The sequence below is a fragment of the Schistocerca nitens genome, chromosome 2 (genome assembly GCF_023898315.1).
Source record: "Schistocerca nitens isolate TAMUIC-IGC-003100 chromosome 2, iqSchNite1.1, whole genome shotgun sequence".
NCBI lineage: Eukaryota > Metazoa > Arthropoda > Insecta > Orthoptera > Acrididae > Schistocerca > Schistocerca nitens.
In genome coordinates this window covers 1064574829-1064595385 of record NC_064615.1, presented here as the reverse complement: position 1 = coordinate 1064595385, position 20557 = coordinate 1064574829, and the positions used below count along the sequence as shown (strand labels likewise).

General features: G+C 37.9%; 1 protein-coding gene across 1 annotated transcript in view; it reads right to left on the bottom strand.

The window, feature by feature from the left end:
* LOC126234792 (uncharacterized) overlaps positions 1-20557 on the bottom strand; it is a 186376-nt gene that overhangs the window by 93793 nt on the left and 72026 nt on the right. Inside the window, exons 5-6 of the mRNA XM_049943539.1 lie at positions 13316-13426; positions 3022-3123 (exon numbers count right to left, since the gene is read on the bottom strand). Of these exons, the coding sequence (XP_049799496.1) occupies positions 3022-3123; positions 13316-13426 (213 nt within the window). The remainder of the gene's footprint in view (positions 1-3021; positions 3124-13315; positions 13427-20557) is intronic.

The following is a 20557-nucleotide window of genomic DNA, read 5'->3' as shown; positions in this document are numbered from 1 at the left end:
GTTTTGGATAACCCTTTGCCTAGTGGCTGATTGTATACACTACGTGATCAAAAGTATCCTGACACCCGGCTGAAAATGACTTGCAAGTTCATGGCGCCCTCCATCAGTAATGCTGGAATTCAATATGGTGTTGGCCCACCCTTAGCCTTAATGACAGCTTCCACTCTCGTAGGCATACATTCATCAGGTGCTGGAAGGTTTCTTGGGGAATGGCAGCCCGTTCTTCATGGAGTGCTGCACTAAGAGGTATCGATGTCGGTCGGTGAGGCCTGGCACGAAGTCATCGTTCCAAAACATCCCAAAGGTGTTCTATAGGATTCAGGTTAGGACTCTGTGCAGGCCAGTCCATTACGGGGATGTTATTGTCATATAACCACTCCGCCACAGGCCTTGCATTGTGAACAGGTGTTCGATCGTGTTAAAAGATGCAATCGCCTTGCCCGAATTGCTCTTCAACAGTGGGAAGCAAGAAGGTGCTTAAAACATCAATGTAGGCCTGTGCAGTGAGAGTGCCATGCAAAACAAGGGGTGCAAGCCCCCTCAATGAAAAATACGACCACACCATAACACCACTGCCTCCGAATTTTACTGCTGGCACTACACACACTAGCACACCAGGAATTCATCATACCCACATCATACCGTCATCAGATCACCACATTGTGTACTGTGATTCGTCACTTCACACAACGTTTCTCCACTGTTCAGTTGTCCAATGTTTGTGCTACTCACACCAAGCGAGGCGTTGTTTGGCATTTACTGGCGTGATGTCTGGCTTATGAGCAGCCACTCGACCAAGAAATGCAAGTTTTCTCACCTCCCACCTAACTCTCATAGCACTTGCAATGGATCCTGATGCAGTTTAGAATTCATGTGTGATGGTCTGGATACATGTCTGCCTATTACACATTACGACCCTCTTCAACTATCATTGGTCTCTGTCAGTCAACAGACGAGGTCGGCCTGTACGCTTTTGTGCTGTATGTGTCCACTTCACTATCAAATTGGAAACAGTGGATCTATGGATGTTTAGGAGTGTGGAAATCTCACATACAGACATATGACACAAGTGATACCCAATCACCTGACCACGTTTGAATTCTGTGAGTTCCGTGGAGCACCCCATTCTGCTCTCTGATGATGTCTAATGACTACTGAGGTCGCTGATATGGAATACCTGGCAGTAGGTGGCAGCACAATGCACCTAATATGAAAAACATATGTTTTTGGGGGGGTGTCTGGATACTTTTGATCACATAGTGCACCCATTAGAAGAACAGGCATACTGTAGCTACCCTAAGTATGGGGTCAATATTTAAACACTCCTCCAGCAAAGGCAAACTGAGCAAAGTGGGGGCCTTAGGTGGTTTACAAAAACACCATTTGTTCATGGCGGTTCCTGAGAACCCCCCCAAAAAGCCATGATTTTTGGGTACCGAAAGTACCAATTGTAGGGATGACCACTTCTAACTTCAAAAATTTTTTCAATATCAGTATCCATTATTGAGATTGAGAGGTTCAAAGTTACCATACTTTTGCATAAAAATGGTTGTTCATCATTTTTGCACCTTGGGCCGCAAATTACTAATAACAGAAATTGGTTTAAATTGTAACTATACACTGTTTAGACAGTTATGCAGAAACACTGTTTTCAAACACTGTTATCCTTTATCAAGGTACACATGAAACACCATAATATTTTGGCAAGAAAAGTACAAACTGTACAGATGGTCACTTCTATAATTTATATAATCGTCGAAATTTTTACCATATTTTCTGAAGATGATGTTTCTGGGGTACCTTGGAACATTTTTTGATATCACTATCAAATACTGATATCCAGAGATTCAAAGTTACAGTACTTATACATGCAATATTTAGTCTGATGAATAAATGAGTTTTATTTTACATAATGAACACATGGAAAGTGCTCTGTTCTCATCACAAGGTTTCTGAGGTCACCAAACTATATTTTGGTTGTATGTTTTCACCAATAAAACTTTATGACATGCTGTCTCAGTATAATGGGCACTTCATACCTACACAAGCTGACTTAATCTGGAAACCATTCCCAAGGACACATATGTGGAGAAGACACAATGGCGGTCAGAGAGAAAGAAAGACACAGTGGCTAAGGGAGAGAAATACAATGGGACAAAGCCAATGGCAGTAGGACGAAGAGACAGTGAAAGTGTCAGAAAAGGAGCCAGTGATATAGAAGAGTGAGAGAAAGGCGTGAAGACAGTGACAGTGGGAGAGACAGACAAGGAGAAGGAGACAATGGGAGATCTGACAGTGAGCAGTGAAAGGCAGGTGCTGAGTATGGAACCTTCACAACAAATAGAGACTGTGTAAAAGGATTTAGAACAGTCTGCATTATAAGAGCACAAATATATTCGCAAGCCAAAATTTTTGGTGACAAAGGTGGAATGAGACAGCTGGTGCCCCAGTTTTCAGTCAGAGTCTTTTAAAGAGGAGCATATTTGCTTTTTTCTCTTCTCAAAGAGGAATATTTTTCAGCCAGTTTTATCTAATAACTGGCAAGTGAAATTCTATTTATACAGATACAGCGTGTGACAGATCCTTCCACTACTTCAAAATTGGTCTACACTCAAACTATCATGCAACTAAGCTAGGGTAACATTCGTAATTGTATTGGTCTTAAGTCATCAACTAATTATAAAAATAATTATGTCTTCCGATTGCTGCATTCAAAAACTTCATCGCGTTCAAGGTCACTGGAATGGACAAAGAACAATAGAAAAGTCTTTTACTACCATATGCCAGAAACTACTAAATGTCGAACTAAAGTAAATTGAGGGTAAATTTAGTATCAGATTCCAGTATTAAAATTGTAGGCCTGTTATTCTGTAAATTACAAAAATAGCACCAATCGCTGTATTATTTTATACCATTACATTATGCTGTGCAAGCTAAGCCAACATGTGCAACACATAATTTTTTCAGTAAATTAAAAATTAAAACAAAAACACACAGTAAAAAAAGTGTGACAATACTTACAAAAGTGGTCTGTGCGCATGGAGTATTATAGGCATGGGTCGCTCAAGTTTCTGAAAGGAATGATGATAACTATCATCATTCGCCTGATCTCCACTTGCATCTCTGCAATTATGATCAATAATGCTGTAATTAATCAGTCTATACAAAAGAAACACAAAGAATATTGTCTCATGACATTGTCTTCACTGTTGTTCACCAGCCCTTCAAGTGTTCCAATCAAATTTGATCTACTATTCAGGACTGATAACCTAGGCACAATAATTCTTAATATATTCAACCACAGGGAAAAACCTAGCAATTACTTTCAGTTTATAATGAGACTATATCATTCCTTCTAAATGTCTCTTTAACATATTTTAACTAACAACAGTAAATAAGGAAGTCACTCCTATGTTATGGGGAGATCATAGTTTGCCATCTGCATGACAACTTGTATACAAGTTTGTATATGCTGCACAACAATCTACAAGGATTAAGGTTATTGTTGAACAATCTACGCCACAGCAATATAAAATTGAATTTTTATTTTTAACAATATTAGAGAAGGAAAGTTGCTACTAACCATATAGCGTGATGCTGACAAGGGGAAGGCCTCAGACACGGCCAACCGATTCGGCTCAAATTTGGCAGGTCGCTTGTGTACAACCTAAAACGAAGGAATCTAAGATATTTTGGGTCAACACCCCTGCTTTTTTGAGAAAATCACCCCTAAATGTTATGACGAGCAGTCGACTCAAAATTGGTGGGATCAATAGATAATTGTAAATAGAGCATTTTTCATCATCAGGTATGGGGTCGGCAAATGCAAACTTTTCCAGAAATCGAGGAAAGAAACTTTTACAACTGCCGCTTCTGTACCCACACGGTAAACGCTTTTCGCCGACAGCACCGATAGCGCAACAGCCAAGGTAACTGGCTGGGAATCGGAGAACCCGGGTTCGAATCTTGAAGAAACCTAGTGGATGTTCTTTTCGTTTGTATTTTTCCATATCTCTGTTGATAGGTATAGGAGGGTTAATAAGGTAAGTAAATCAATAAGGAATGATAATAAGGTAGGCAAATAAGCCTCCTATCCCTATCAATTGAGATAAGGAAAAATACAAACAAAAAGAATAACATCCACTAGGTTTCTTCGAGATTCGAACCCGGGTTTTCCGATTCCCAGACAGTTACGGTTTTTTTTTTTCTGTTTCTTTTTTTTTACCATTTTGTTCGTTGTTGATTGTTGGGTTTGGTCGTTGCGGAAGTCACATGACATCCATTCAAGTTCGTTTATTGATTCTTCCACTAAGTTTTTTTTTTTTTTTTTAATTACAGAGGCCAACCAGCTCTCTGACCGAACACACTGAGCTACCGTGCCGGCTTTACCTTGGCCGTTGCGCTATCGGTGCTGTCGCGAAAAGCGTTTACCATGTGGGTACAGAAGCGACAGTTGTAAAAGTTTCTTTCCTTGATTTCTGGAAAAGTTTGTGTTTGCGGACCCCATACCTGATGATGAAAAATGCTCTATTTACAATTGTCAATCGATCCCTCCAATTTTGAGTAGATTGATCGTCATAACCTTCAGGGGTGATTTTCTCAAAATCGTGGGGGCGCTGACCTTTTGAGTCTTTCGTTTTAAGTTGTACACAAGCGACCTGCCAAATTAGAGCCGAATCGGTTGGCCGTGTCTGAGGCCTTCCCCTTGTGAGTCGCAGATAGGCACAACAAAAATATTCTCACAATTATAGCTTTTGGCCATTAAGGCCTTTGTCAATAAACCACTTGCCTCAGACTGCAGTTGTGTGAGCAAGTTGTGTTTGCATAAATGTGTGTGTCTATTATTGACAAAGATCTTAATGGCCGAAAGCTATAATTGTGAGAATCTTTTTGTTGTGCCTATCTGCAACTCAGTACCTCTGTTATATCACGAGTAGCAACTTTCCTTCTCTAATATTGTCACATTCATTCCTGGATTTTCCATTGTTTAATTTTTGTTTTTAGTAACTTGTCCTTCACTGCTGATGAAACAACCTTATATGAATTGGAAGCTGGCTTGGCAATTTTCCCCTTTTCTCCATTAGCAACAAACAGAGAAATGTCATCCAAAATTTTCAGAGCCCTCAGAGCTTCAGGAAGATTTTCTACAGTGCCAAAATTTCAGGCCCACTTTCTCCGAATTTGAAAGTTCCATGTATGTTTCAACTGTTGCAGTGAGTCATGAAATAAATAATACAAACTTTTTAAGAAAATATCTATGTCCCATTCAGAAGTTTGAGCATCTCTTTCAAAAGAATCATGTACTGTAAAGCTGCAAGAGTCTAATTCCAATCATTTATTTCCATTATCTTGTTTCATATTATTCTGCAGTGTATTAATGATTTTTTTTATTTATTGCAGGTCCATCCAGAGACACTTGTAGAACTTTCTGAAGGCTGATGCTTTCTACAGCAACCATGAATGAATTTTTAATATTCTCTGCTTTGGCACAGCCCATGAAAGTAGAAGTAAAGTATCCTGTGTAAACCTGATTTAAGTCTGTGTTCAGAAATCTAACTAAAATATCCATCTGCTTGGTCTAGGTGCATGTATTTAAAGTTTCACCAAATAAAAGTGTATATTCATCTACAGAATCTAAGCAATACACTTAGTTTGACATGTAGTACAATACCAAAACAAATTAGATACGTACATTTTTTCCACCTCTCCACAAGTGGAGTGTTTCATAATTTGACTGAGCGAGGTGGTGCTGTGGTTAGCACACTGGACTCGCATTCGGGAGGACGCCAGTTCAATCCCACGTCTGGCCATCCTGATTTAGGTTTCCCGTGATTTCTCTAAATTGCTCCAGGCAAATGATTGGAAGGTTCCTTTGAAAGGGCACAGCCGACTTCCTTCCCCGTCCTTCCCTAATCCAATGAGACCGATGACCTCACAGTTTGGTCTTTTCCCCCAAACAACCCAACCCAACATCAAAATTTGATTCACATTTCATTGCCAAAATTACTTCAGCCCTCAATACATTCCTTTCCCAACAGTATGATTTTACTGTTGTCAGTGTTTCCACCAAACATGTGTTGCAAGTAGGGATGGCAGATAAATCACAGATTGACACTCTGTCACAGGTATACTGATTAGTTGAGGTTTCCACACCCCTTGTCATTGGTGCCAATGTATAGTATCTCCCACCACTGACACTGCAGTAATGAGTTTACATACAGCAAATGGTGTTAGTTGCCAGTACTGCTTATAATCGTAGCCCCACTCTTATCCTACATGCCTAAAGACAGGGATAAGCCTTACTCCTCTTGCCTTACACATCAGCTGCTGAGCTGACCCTCACAACTGTTTTGGCTTTCAGCCTATACATGCAGTCCTTTCTTTACCTTCTTAACTTTGCCAAGTTAATCGACTTTTAAGTTTGAATATAATTGCCAAACAGAAATAAGGACCGTAATTTTCTAAAAAAGAGACAAAATAAGGACTTTTATTGCACACTATAAAAATTAAGTACTTTACGAAACACATGAACCCTGCTTTATTTCTACCACACAATTAGACACTCTTTAACATTCTTTTTCTATTCTCTCTCAATCTTCAACTACTTAGGCTTGTTTTATACTGCACAACATTGGATTCAATATAAAAAATTAAATATTTCCTTACTTTTAAAATTACATTATACTATCTACACCTCATTCCATAGACACATCTTTTCTTGTGTTCAACTTAACTTTTCACCTTTTTCCAACAGAGCTGAAGTCCCTATACATAATATTCTCCAAGCTATCACATACCTTGCCGCAGATCTAGTTCCGTCTTCCTTGGTGCATCTACCCTATCATCTACCATAGCAAACATAACTGAGTACAACACGCAGTTCACAACCAATATCTCCTTACCTTACCCATCAGAAACAGCTTTTCCTGTATTGGAAATAACAAAATTAAACCACCTTGTTGAATGTTTTCAACCTATATCAGCCCTGGAAGTAGTTATCTTAAACCACCTTGTTGAATGTTTTCAACCTATATCAGCCCTGGAAGTAGTTATCTATCAAAATTGTAGCCAGCAAATCTTGCCCGCAATTTAGCCATTATAAAATTACGTTAGCATGCCATAAATATTATTGTAATAGTCATGTGAGCATGTTATGATTGTTATTTTAATGGTCCTGTTACCACAACATAACTTACTGTAGTGAACAACAATCCTGCAGACTCCTCTCCTCATCAATATGATGTCGCTAATGTATGCGGAGAAAAAAACTTGAAGCAATGCAAAAAGGGGAAAGAATATTCTGTCACCAACAACATTGCTGAAGATAATATACACAATTATGGAGCAGTCACACAAAGTTACCTTCAGTGTCAATTCCTAGGGTGAATGTGTAATTCTGGCTAATTCCAACAACACATTTGGAACATGCAGTGAAATTAAGAGTATGAATGCATGGCCGAGATTGAAAGACAACTGGGTCATTCCATCTCAAATCAACTAACAGTCTGAACCGTGATATCTCAGATTTGGATGAATTTTTTCTCAGGTAATGTACCCACTAACACTAGTTTAAATTTGAAATTTCAGATTTTTCTGACCTTCGGTTTTTGAGTTTCAAGGGTTTAAAAATAAAAAAAACCTCTGTTTTTGATCAATCGATGATTGTTTTAAAATGCTGTAGCTCAAAAACTATACAACCTAGAGAGCTCAAACTTGCACCATTGTTTTCCTCTAAGAATTCCCTTCAATTTGATATGTAACATGACTATGCTACCTAAATCTGAAAATTTTAAACTACTCCAAAAAAACATTTTTTTTTAATTTCCAAGATACGTACCCTCGGATTTTTTTATAAAAATTATATATGTTGTCCAGTCTAACTGACTACATGCATGCAAAATTTCGAGATGGGTTCTCAATGGGTTCTTGTATAAAGTAATATTTTACTACCGCAATACACACTAGTGAGGTGAAAAGCAGACTATTTCTAGGCTATGAATACCAAGGTAGACCTATGTAATTCTAACAAACTTAAATTATCATGTTATGTAACATTACCCTCTTATTGTTTGTTAATTCATTAAATGATGTTTTAATGCGAAAATAAAATACATAAAAAAATAATAACTTAAGAATCTTATTATTTTATACAACATTCACTTTTTATTTAAAAAACCATGAGATTTTCATATAGGGTCAAGGCTCTAGTTTTGGCCACTACACCGCTTATGGCCACCTTGATGTAACGGGTGCAATTTTAAAAGTACTGATGACTTTATGGATGAGTTTTTGGACACTCTAATGAAGGTAAAAACTCATTCATTTATAGCTAGTCAGCAGAAAGAATACTACAGCAAAATCAAGGACAATTTAACTGAAGGCCATGTAGTAGTAAACTGTAATTTTGGAGAGAACTACTCTTTCGTAGTACAAGATGAAACACAATCACTCCACTGGACTACCACCTGCGCTACACTGCATCCTTTCATCATGTATTATAAATGGGAGGGAAAACTAAAACATCTGCAGTATGTCTTCATATCAGATTGCCTGGTTTCTATGTATTCCAGAAAAAACTGCTAGAAATCATAAAGCAAACCTTGCCTTTTGCACTTAAAAGGATTACTTACTTTTCTGATGGTAGTGCTGCACAATATAAAAATAAGAAAAACTTCCTTAATTTGTGTTTGCATAAAACTGATTTTGAAGTTGTGGTAGAGTGGGAGTTCTTTGCAACATCCCATGGCAAGAGTGCATGCGATGGCCTTGGCGGAACTGTTAAGCAGCTAGCTGCTGAAGCCAGCTTACAAAGGCCATATGACCAACAAATCTTAACACCCAGATCACTTTATGTATTTGCCATGGAACACATGGAAAACATTGACTTTGAATATTGCACAACAGAGGACTATGAACTGACCAACGAATACCTACTTCCTCGGTTTAGTGAATCAAAAGCGATTATGGGAACACAAAAGTTTCACTCATATAAACCCTGCACAGAGAGTCAAATTACTGTCAAGCCTTGTCATTTTAGTCTGGATGAGTCTCTTGAATATGTGACAACACTGAACCAAATAACACAGTCACATATGGAAAATATTGCTGCTAGTTTTGTGACAGTAGCATATGATGACACTTGGTGGTTAGGATGTATTGAAGAAAAATACAATAACATGTACCGAATAAATTTTTTACACCCAAAGGGTCCAGTCCAGTCTTAAGAGATATATTAGATGTCCCAGGAAATACTCTTTTTACAAACAGCGAATCCAACAACAGCTACGAGAAGAACCCACACTTTAAGTGCTAAAGAAATGAAGTTGTCTTCTCTTGCTTTGGAAAAATATCTTAAAAGATCATAAAAGAAGCACATTTAAATTATGTTACACCTACCATCACTAAACACTAAGTTATATAAATACCATGTGTATTAAATTTGTAAATACCAATTAGTATTATAAATACAGTTCTATCCATGCAAATATCAACAAGTTACCGTATTTACTCGAATCTAAGCCGCACTCGAATCTAAGCCGCACCTGAAAAATGACTCGAAATCGAGGAAAAAAATTTTTCCCAAATCTAAGCCGCACCTGAAATTTGAGACTCGAAATTCAAGGGTAGAGAAAAGTTTTAGACCGCACCTCCAAATCGAAACAAAGTTGGTCCATTGTAATATGAGACACAATTTAGGTCGAATGAATGACGATACAGCTACAGTAGTCGTAAGCTTTGCAGTTAAGCTTTACCAGGTAGCCATTGCAATGCGTCAGGTGCTCCGTCCGTATTTATACGGGTACCCTTCCTTTTTCATGTGCTTCGTCTGGTTTGAATTGATTGCTTATTTTTCCTTGATCTGATAAGTGCTGTTCTCTTTGTTATAGGTGTTTACGTCACTCTAAGCTGAAAATGCGTTACTGTACTGTGTCATGTATTGTTTGTCGCATTCTGATAACGAGTGTTTATGTCTTGTTGCCGCTCATGGCATGGCTTGCTTTTGTGCACACTGCCACCACTTACAATAAAAAAAAAGAGTTCTGAACGAGAGTTTAGCGAAAATTTTTCTCCGTTTGAAAATCTTTGCAGACGCCTCTTTAGTACATTACATTCTGCTCAGAAATTAGTCATCTTAGATTTAAAAATCTAGTGAATTACCGTGCTTCATTTCTGACTGTATCACTATTAGGCATAAGAATAATACGAATATAAATGTGACATGATATGTATATTCCACGTTTGCTGTTCTCTCACTCTCGTTTCGTAGTTTATTAGGCGGACAGGATTTAAATGAGATAGCAGCAAACACGAAAGAATACATGGCAAACTGATTATATTCGTATTATTCTTATGGTGAAGAGAATACTGCATGTGATTCACAATTCATAAAAGTTCCGATTAGCGTCTATCTCTTATCACAGGTAGGAAAAAATTCAGTTGGCCATATTGACAAACATCCCAGTCTTGCCAGTCGAATTTTCGTAGTACAGTGAAATGCTGCTACATTCGAAGATGAAAAATACGGAATTTGTATTTACTTCGTTGGATAATGTATGAACATGCAGTGGCCGAAACTCGGGGCAGAGAAAAAAGCTCGTCTTCCACTTTTTTTAAATTTATTTACTGACACAGAGGTTTTGGCGCCAGTATTTATCTTTGTGCATGCAAAGCATGTCTGCGTAGCGCTACATATATTCGACGGCGGAAGTTAGTTGTGGCGGCACCTACCAACATTTTTCAGAACTTCCGCTTACTTTGCACTCGATTCCAAGCCGCAGGCGGTTTTTTGGATTACAAAAACCGGAAAAAAAGTGCGGCTTAGATTCGAGTAAATACGGTAATCTTTTTCCCAAGTGAAATTACTTATATGCCAATTTCTAATATAAGGAACTTGTTGTAAATGATTACAAATAACACTGGAAAACCAAGAAAAAGATAATCTCTGCCATTTACAACTAAGGATAGAGGTGAGTGGCTTTATTCAAAATTTTAACTTGTAGCACGTATATTACCAATTAAAATGTGTTCACTTCCTTCTGATGCATAGTTAAAAGAATCATGAACATTAAATTAAAACAACACTACATCATTTAATGAATTAACAAACAATACGAGGGTAATGTTGCATAAAAAGGCTAACACAATAATTTAAGTTTGTTAGAATTACATAGGTCTACCTTGGTATTCATAGCCTAGAAATAGTCTGCTTTTCACCTCACTAGTGTGTATTGCGGTAGTAAAATATTACTTTATACAAGAACCCATTGAGAACCCATCTTGAAATTTTGCATGCATGTAGTCAGTTAGACTGGACAACATATATAATTTTTATAAAAAAATCCGAGGGTACGTATTTTGGAAATTAAAAAAAAATGTTTTTTGGAGTAGTTTAAAATTTTCAGATTTAGGTAGCATAGTCATGTTACATATCAAATTGAAGGGAATTCTTAGAGGAAACCAATGGTGCAAGTTTGAGCTCTCTAGGTCGTATAGTTTTTGAGCTACAGCATTTTAAAACAATCATCGATTGATCAAAAACAGAGATTTTTTTGATTTTTAAACCCTTGAAACTAAAAGACCAAAGGTCAGAAAAATCTGAAATTTCAAATTTATACTAGTGTTAGTGGGTACATTACCGGAAAAAAAATCATCCAAGTCTGAGAGGTCATGGTTCAAATCATGTAGTACAATTGGTTTGATTTGACATGGAATGACCCAACTAACATTTTTTATAAATTCATTTTTTTAAAAAAGACAGATACAGACAGCAAAAGAAACTATAAGCAGGGCATACAGAATAGTGAGGAGGTAGAGTCAGTGTACAGAAAATGAGATACGAAAAAATGTGAGCAACTCTGGGCTGTATAGGCATCAACTATGTATTCGCACAGAATGTGAACTCCAGAGGAGCATAACAATCTATCTAGTAGTTTTCTGATTCTCTTTATCTGTACATCCTGTGGGGTCTTTTCCATTACATTGATAGATGTTGATTTCAAGTCCCAAACTCCTCATTAGTGGCATGCACTCATGATGTACATAGAATATCATGTATGGAGGAATAGAAAGAGACAAAATTGGTTCAATCTGTTGTGAATAACACACTCACCATGATGGACGCAAATGTAATGTTGTCTATTGTATTGGGTTGGTGCATAAGTTCATAGCATTTTTCCATAAGTTTGATAAACGCAACACATACTAATAACAGAAAATTTAGTCACCATCAATAATATATTCTCCTTCATTATTTACAAGAGTCTACAAATGCTGGGGTAACTTTTCGATTTCGCAACTGTAGAAATCATGTGGTTTTGAGATGAAGAACTCGTCGGGCCATGTTCAGAGCAATTTTCATCCAGAAAGTAAGTTCCTTGAAAACTGTTTGATAGAGAGCATACAATGTGAAAATCTGAGGGCGCAAGTTTAGAATAAGGTGGGTACAGAATGACTTCCCAACGCAACTTGTGAATATTGTTTTTTGTCGGTCTAGGAGAATACAGTCAGGCATTATAGTGGAGTAGCACCATTCCGCGGAATCTTCCTGGTCATTGTTCTTGGATTTTGTCTGCAAGATGTTCCAGTTGTTGGCAATAAATGTCATACAGTGATAGTTACACATCAGAGAAGCATTTCATAGTACACCACACTATCAATGTTCCACCGGATGTACAACATTATCTTTTGTGGACGCTTATATGTCTTTGTATGGGGAATTGCTGCTTTGTTTCGACTCAACCATTCCTTTCTTTTCCTTACATTAGCATAAAGACACCATTTCTCATAACCAGTAATGATACAGGATGCAAATGGTCATCATTTATGGATTTTAGAACCTTCCCCACTGCATTCAAATGTTGCATGACAGTGGAAAGATCGCAGCGAGGATATTCAGTAATCTAACTTTCTCTAGCCTGTGGGGAACTGACACGTACCTAGTGATGTCATTAGTAGGATGCTAATAATCTCTTTAATTATATATTCCCAAAACTGAGAAATGACTGTTTTGACTTTCTTCCTGTCTATGAACTATTCCTGAAAAACCTATACAAAGGAGATATCATTAAATTCATTTTAGATATGTACCAGCACATATCACTTGCAGTTTCTTTCAGAAAAATTTGCACAGCATAACTTGCACACAACCTTCCAAACAAGTTCACAAGTACCGATGCATGTGTCTAGGCAGCTCCAATTACTTCTGTTTTAGAATTTTAAATGTGATACATTTTTAGATATATAGCTTAAAACTGGAAACAACATTACAAAAACATATATTTGTTATTCCAGAAACTTAATTTACACTAAATTATACCTGATTTTAAAAGTGGAATTATTTTCACAGGAAATACTTTCATTAATGATACTGGCTTCATTCTCTGTAGTATGACATGTAGAATGCAGTGGCATTTCTTGTCTGTTGGAACTGCAAGAAATAAAAATCCCATAGAAAACAAAGATTAGGAAGCAGAAAATTTTGTTAAGTTGTATATTATTCACTGGTGTAATTACGATGAACATATGGACAGTGCATGCTTACAACAGAACAGGATTTACTGTGCAACTCAGACAACAGATTGACAAAATGTTTTGTAATATACATGAATGCTCTTGTGGCAACAGTTCCACAATTTGTAAATATTTTATCATGCTTCAATAGTCTGAAAACATGGTGATGCAGGATGTCAAAGGACAAGTGGCGTAACAATGAGAATAAACAAGAAAATTTAAATTTCACATGAGGCCATTTAACAGTGATATCTCACTAGGTGTTTCCTCTAAAGTGATATCTCACTAGGTGTTTCCTCTAACAGAAATACAGTGCCAGGAATACTACGGAAATTCCATATCTGTCTAGAAATGCAGCCACTAGATAATTCATCACAGACATGACAAAAAATACACAAGTGTAAAAAACCAAACAGTTTCTCATTCTAGTTCAAATTTAAAATCAATTAATCTTCATAATCAATCAAAACGTCATGCAGCACAATTGGCAGGGATATCTCTGGGGCTCAGTTACATGGAACAGGAAGGTTTTATTTATTCACAAACACTGGAAACTAATACTTTTCATTCTGAATGAAAAACTTAACATCCTCACTTGTGCATGAATAACTATCAAAAGTGCCATATGGTCTCCATTAACTGCAGAGTAATTTGAGATTTCACTGAGGACATTGATGTGCACCTGGTGTCCTAGTCAAACACTGGTTGATGAAAATACAGCCCACATTCAAGCCTGTTCCTTCACACTGAGTGTCACTGCAGTAGCTTCCATTAATGATCTCAGCTACTGAGATAAGGATTCTTTTACCAGGCTTCAAATAAGCATCGGAAAAGGATGAAATTTACAAAGACAAAGAAAAAAACCATGGGCAAAACAGAGTAAACAGGTTATAATTCATGAACATAAACAGATATCTTATTTTAATTGTTGAGGAAGGAAGTGGAATATAACTGAGATTGTGCTTGCAATGAATTGTCATTTTGGATGATCTTGTGCCAAACACATTTCATAGACCAGTAGTCAGCAGACAATAGTAGGCATCACCTAAGAAGGTGGCTTAGTTTCAGACAGTTATGTGTATACAGTACCACCAATCATCAGCACAGAACAAGTTTCAGTCTCCTTCTAAGTAGCTTGTCATGAGTATTTCTGGGTGGCAATAACTGATGTCATTGAGACAATGCAATCTTCACATTTCATTGACAGTACAATTTCATTAATTGTTGCTGACAGAAAAAAAATTTGTAGCACTGTCAATGTGATAGGTGTCTACATCAATTTCTGTCACTGTACATTAAGATCACTTCACTTTCATACTTCTCGCTAAACACACACACACACACACACACACACACACACACACACAAAGTGGAAGCCCAATGAAACACAAGAGTCATGCTTTACTCCCGCGTTGTAGCATAACCATGGTATAGTGATATGTGGAATGACAAACTACGCAAGGGAAGTTTGGAAAGGCACACAGTGTAAAGTTGTACTGTACTATATATTCTACAGCAGTTATATTTAAAGAATATTCAATCAAAAACATTTAAAAACTTATGAATTACAACAATTGATAAACTTGATATGTTGGCGAAATACATGTTTAAATCCAAGGGTATGCATAAAACATTGTCCAAAATTGTGCTAAACACAGTCTCTGAAAATTATTCCGAGCACTTAGTTCATAAGCCCACTCGAATAGCAAACAGTTGCGTAAACACTCTGGACCTTTTAGCAACAAATATTCCTGAGCTAATAACAAGCATCAAAATGGATACAGGGATTAGTGAACAAAAGGTTGCTACTGCGATACTGAATATTGTTAACTTCCCAATCCACTAAAAATAAATGAAAAATATACCTCTTCAAAAAAAAAAAAAAAAAAAAAAAAAAAAAAAAAAAAAAAAAAAAAAAAAAAAAAAAAACAGATACAAATTCACTTGACGCCTTTCTGAGAGACAATCTCCCCTCCTTCCAAATGAACAATGTACTGGTGGTGTAGACCTAACTGGCTTAAATTCAAACAAATAGTATTGACAGCAATTGAGAGATTTATACCAAATAAATTAACAAACAATGCTGCTGATACCCCTTGGTACATAAAACGGATCAGAACACTGTTGCAGAAAGAACAAAAAAAAACATGCCAAATTTAAACGAGTGCAGGATCTTTTACAGAAGATTGAAATTTAGCAAGGACTTCAATGTGAGATGTTTGTGTAGTTTCCACAATGAAACTATGTCTCAAAACCTGGCAGAAAATCCAAAGAGGTTCTGGTCGTATGTAAAGCATGCTAGCAGCAAGACACAGTAATGCCGTCTCTACGTGACAGCAATGTAAACACCATTGATAACAGTGCTGCTAAAGCAGAGTTACGAAACACAGTCTTCCGAAATTCCTTTACCAAAGAAGATGAAGTAAATACTCCAGAATTTGACTCAAGAATAGCTGCAAACATGAGTAACTTAGAAGAAGAAATCCTTGGAGTAGTGAAGCAACTTAAATCACTTAATAAAAGTGTGGTGTGCGTACTGTAAGACCTTCAGTACACACACCATCAGATTATTTGACTTGTCGCTCTAACGAAGTAGGCGAGTGTCAGCAATATGTCCGTGGTCTTATCATGGCGTGTTTATCTTCTGCCGTTAGGTCAGACGATAGAAATGCCACTTGCACGCTTAAGAGTAGCAGACTGACGGTGACCAACTTTAAACAGAACTTGATTAATTTTTACACACATTTATTAAAATAATAACAAGCATAAAAATTTCTTAACTTGGTTCTGGATGCTATTTACAATTGACAATCTGAAGTTCCTTTGGTATTGGTACGTTAATCTTATTCTCACATATATCTCTGATACTTGACAAAAGTGTCTATACATTAATCTTCATGGCTATGTACAGGAATATGGTAATCTTATTGGGCGCACACTGAAACTTGACTATAGACTGGTACAGACAAATGTAGAACTCGTACAGACTGTTGCAGACAAATGCAGACTGACTAATCGGAGGTCTGTACACTCATTATACTACCTCATGCGTTCATGTATCACTGCGCGAGTGTGATCTGCGAGGAGAAAAGGTTCTACGTAAGCAGCAATCTCATTGGCTGCGTTACATATTAATAGGCGGATTGGCGGAAGCAGAATTTGGCCCGTCTCGCCATCTCGTAGTGTGGAGACGGACGAGCGCTGCGCCTGTGCTGTTGTGCTTAGCGGGGTGCGCTCTAGTGGGAAAGTTGTGTATGCGCTGACTACGCGGAACTATGTACACAACAAAAAGCATGTCATCTGGTCAAGACTTTATACCATTAGGTTCCTTTCAAAGTATGCTGATGCAGCAGCTCCACACCAATCATATACAACTGCTCGCTTGACGAAAGATCAGTACGTAGAGACTGGGAAGTTACACAGGTTACACACACAATCATAAGCCAAAGAGACTGGTACACCTGCCTAATATAACGTAGGGTCCCCGCGAGCATGCAGAAGTGCCGGAACATGATGTGGCATGGACTCAACTAATGTCTGAACTAGTGCTGGAAGGAATTTACACCATCAATCCTGCAGGGTTGTCCATAAATCTGCAAGAGTACGAGTGTGTGGAGATCTCTTCTGAACAGCACGTTGCAAGGCATCCCAGATATGCTCAATAATGTTCATGTCTGGGGAGTTTGGTGGTCAGCAGAAATACTTAAACTCAGAAGAGTGTTCCTCAAGTCACTCTGTAGCAATTCTGGACGTGTGGAGTATCACATTGTCCTGCTTGAATTGCCCAAGTCTGTTGGAATGCACAGTGGAAACGAATGGGTGCAGATGATCAGGCAGGCTGCTTACGTACGTGTCGCCTGTCAAAGTCATATCTAGATGTATCAGAGGTCCCATACCACTTCAACTGTACATGCCCCATACCATTACAGAACCTCCACCAGCTTGAACAGTCCCCTGGTGACATGCAGGGTCCATGGATTCATGAGGTTGTTTCTGTACCTGAACACGTCCATCCACTTGATACAATACTGACCAGGCAACATGTTTCCAGTCATCAACAGTCCAATGTCAGTGTTGATGGGCTCAGGCGAGGCATAAAGCTTTGTGTCGTGCAATCATCAAGGGTCCAGGAGTGGGCCTTCGGCTCCGAAAGCCCATATCGATGATGTTTCACTGAATGGTTCGCATGCTGATACTTGTTGATGGCCCAACACTGAATCTACAGCAATTTGCAGACAGGTTGTACTTCTGTCATGTTGAATGATTCTCTTCAGTTATCACTGGTCCCATTCTTGCAGTACCTTCTTCCGGGCGTAGTAATGTCAGAGATTTGATGTTTTATTAGATTCCTGATATTCAAGGCACACTCATGAAATGATCATACAACAAAATCCCCACTTCATTTCTACCTCAAAGATGCTGTGACCCATCGCTTGTGCACCGACTATAACACTATGTTCAAACTCACTTAAATCTTGATAATCTCCCATTGTAGCAGCAGTAACCGATCTAACAACAGTGCCAGACCTTTGTTATTTTATATAGGCACTGACAACCACAGTGCCACGTTCTGCCCATTTACATATCTTTGTATTTGAGTACGCATGCCTATATCAATTTCTTTGGCACTTCAGTGTATATTTATGAAAGGCAGTAGGAGTAATCCACTAAATTACAGGCCTGCATCGTTAACACTGATTTGCAGCAGGATTCTGGAACATATGTCGTATTTGAACATTTTGAATTACCTCACAGAGATCGCTCTAATGACACACATTCAACACGGATTTAGAAAACATCATTCTTGTGATACAGAGTTAGCTCGTGCTTCTGACAAGGTATTTCAAATTGATTCCATACTTCTAGATTTCCAGAAGGCTATTGACACTGTAACTCACAATTAGCTTGTAGTCAAAATGTGTGCTTATGGAGTATTGACTCAAGTTACGTGACTGGATTTGTGATTTCCTATCAGAGAGGTCACAGTTCGTATTAAGTGGCAAAAAGTCATCGAGGAAAACAGAAGTTATTTCGGGCATTCCCCAGGGTTGTGTTACTGGCAGTCTGCTGTTCCTCATCTATATAAACAATTTAGGAGACAATCTGAGCAGCTGCCTTACATTGTTCACAGATGAGGCTGTCATTTATAGTCCAGTAATGTCATCAGAAGGTCACAACAAAATGCAAAACGATTTAGAAAAGATATCTGTATGGTACAAAAATTGGCAAATGACCCTAAATAGACCCTAAATAATGAAAAGTGTGAAGTCATCTTCATGAGTGCTAAAAAGAATCCATTAAACTTCAGTTACATGATAAATCAGTCAAATCTAAAGACCGTAAAATCAACTAAATACCTCTCTCTCTTCTCATAGATACAGGCCCTGCAGACCACACACTGCATCAATGATCTGCTTCCACCGCCTTCTAACTCTCGCAGCCTCTCTCCAACCTGCAGAAATTCCTAATTCTGCGATGTCCTTCTCTATGTCATCTTTCCACCTTGTACGATGTCAGCCCAATGGTGTTGTTGCCTGGAGAGTTCCTTCAAATGCTTTCTTGATCATTCTGTTGTTTCCCATTCTGGCCACATGTCCAGCCCATTGCAGTCTCCTACTTTTTAATTTCAGGATGATAGTGGGTTGCTTCATTAACTGATAAATTTCATTGTTCTCTCGAATTCTCCATACGCCATTCTCCAACACAGGTCCCCAGATTTTTCTCATTACTTTTCTTTCGAAAACATTCATTTTTTCTCTTTCATTCTTTGTAAGCGTCCAGCTTTCTGAACTGTACATTACTATGGAGCAGATATTAGTGTTGTATATTATCATCTTTGTGGTGATTGACAACAAAGCTTTACTTTTGAGTGGGTTGCTTAGTGAGTACAGACATCTTGACCCTGAGGCTATTCTTTCATTTATATCCACTGTTATGATATTTTTACTGTTGAAACGTGATCCAAGGTATTTAAACTGGAGAACTTTTCTGAATTTAGAATGTTGGTCTATTTCAGAGTAAGGATTTGGGTTTATGATTCGACCTATTTCCATATATTAGGTTTTCTCTTGGTTAATCAAAAGCCTGATTTTGCCGGCACTGTGCCTGAGAGATCTGTACATGTCTTTCAGTTCTTCTTCAGTTTCACTAAGCAACACTATATCATCTGCATAAGCCAGGAGTTTTACTTCACTGTGTTCGAATCTGAGACCATTGTATAGATGTGAATTACTCACCTGAACCACTTTCTCTAATGCAAGGTTGAAGAGGACACATGAAAGAGCGTCTCCCTGTCGTAAGCCTGTTTTAACTGGAAAGGTGGGGGATATGAATCTTCTGAACTTCACTGCTGCCAGGGAGCCATCCATGCACAGTTGTTATCATCCTAACGATTTTACTGGGTGTACTAAATTCTTGTAATGTGTTGTGGAGGCTACTTCTGTGGATGCTGTCGTAGGCTCGCTGGAAGTCAATGAAGAGACAGTGGGAGTTTTTGTTAAATTCCCAGTATTTCTCAAAGATCTGTTGTATAGTAAACAAATTATCAGTTGTGGAACGGCTTGTTCAACATCCAGCCTGGTAATCTTGAATAATGTTTCCCGTATAAGGTTCAAGTTTTTCCAGAATGGTCATTGACAGGATTTTGTATGTTATGTTCAGCAAACTGATTCCTTTGTAATTTACACATTCCATTCTGTTTCCTTTCTTATGCATGGCACAAATTATTGCAGTTTTCCAATCTTCAGGCAGTGTTTCAGTTTTCCAGATCATTGCGATAAGCTTATAAATTTCTTTGTGTAGTTTGCTCCCGCCCTCTTTTAACATCTCTGCTGATATCTGGTCCTCACCTGCTGCCTTGTTGTTTTTGGGCTTTTGAATGGAGTGGATCACTTCCCGTTCTGTGATTCTACATTCGTCATTATTGCAATTTAACATTTCTCAGAAATGCTCTTTTCATCTTTCTAGGATACCTTCCAGCTGTGTTAGAATATTTTGATTTTTATCTTTATGAATACCTAGGAATTACAATTACAAACAATTTAAAGTG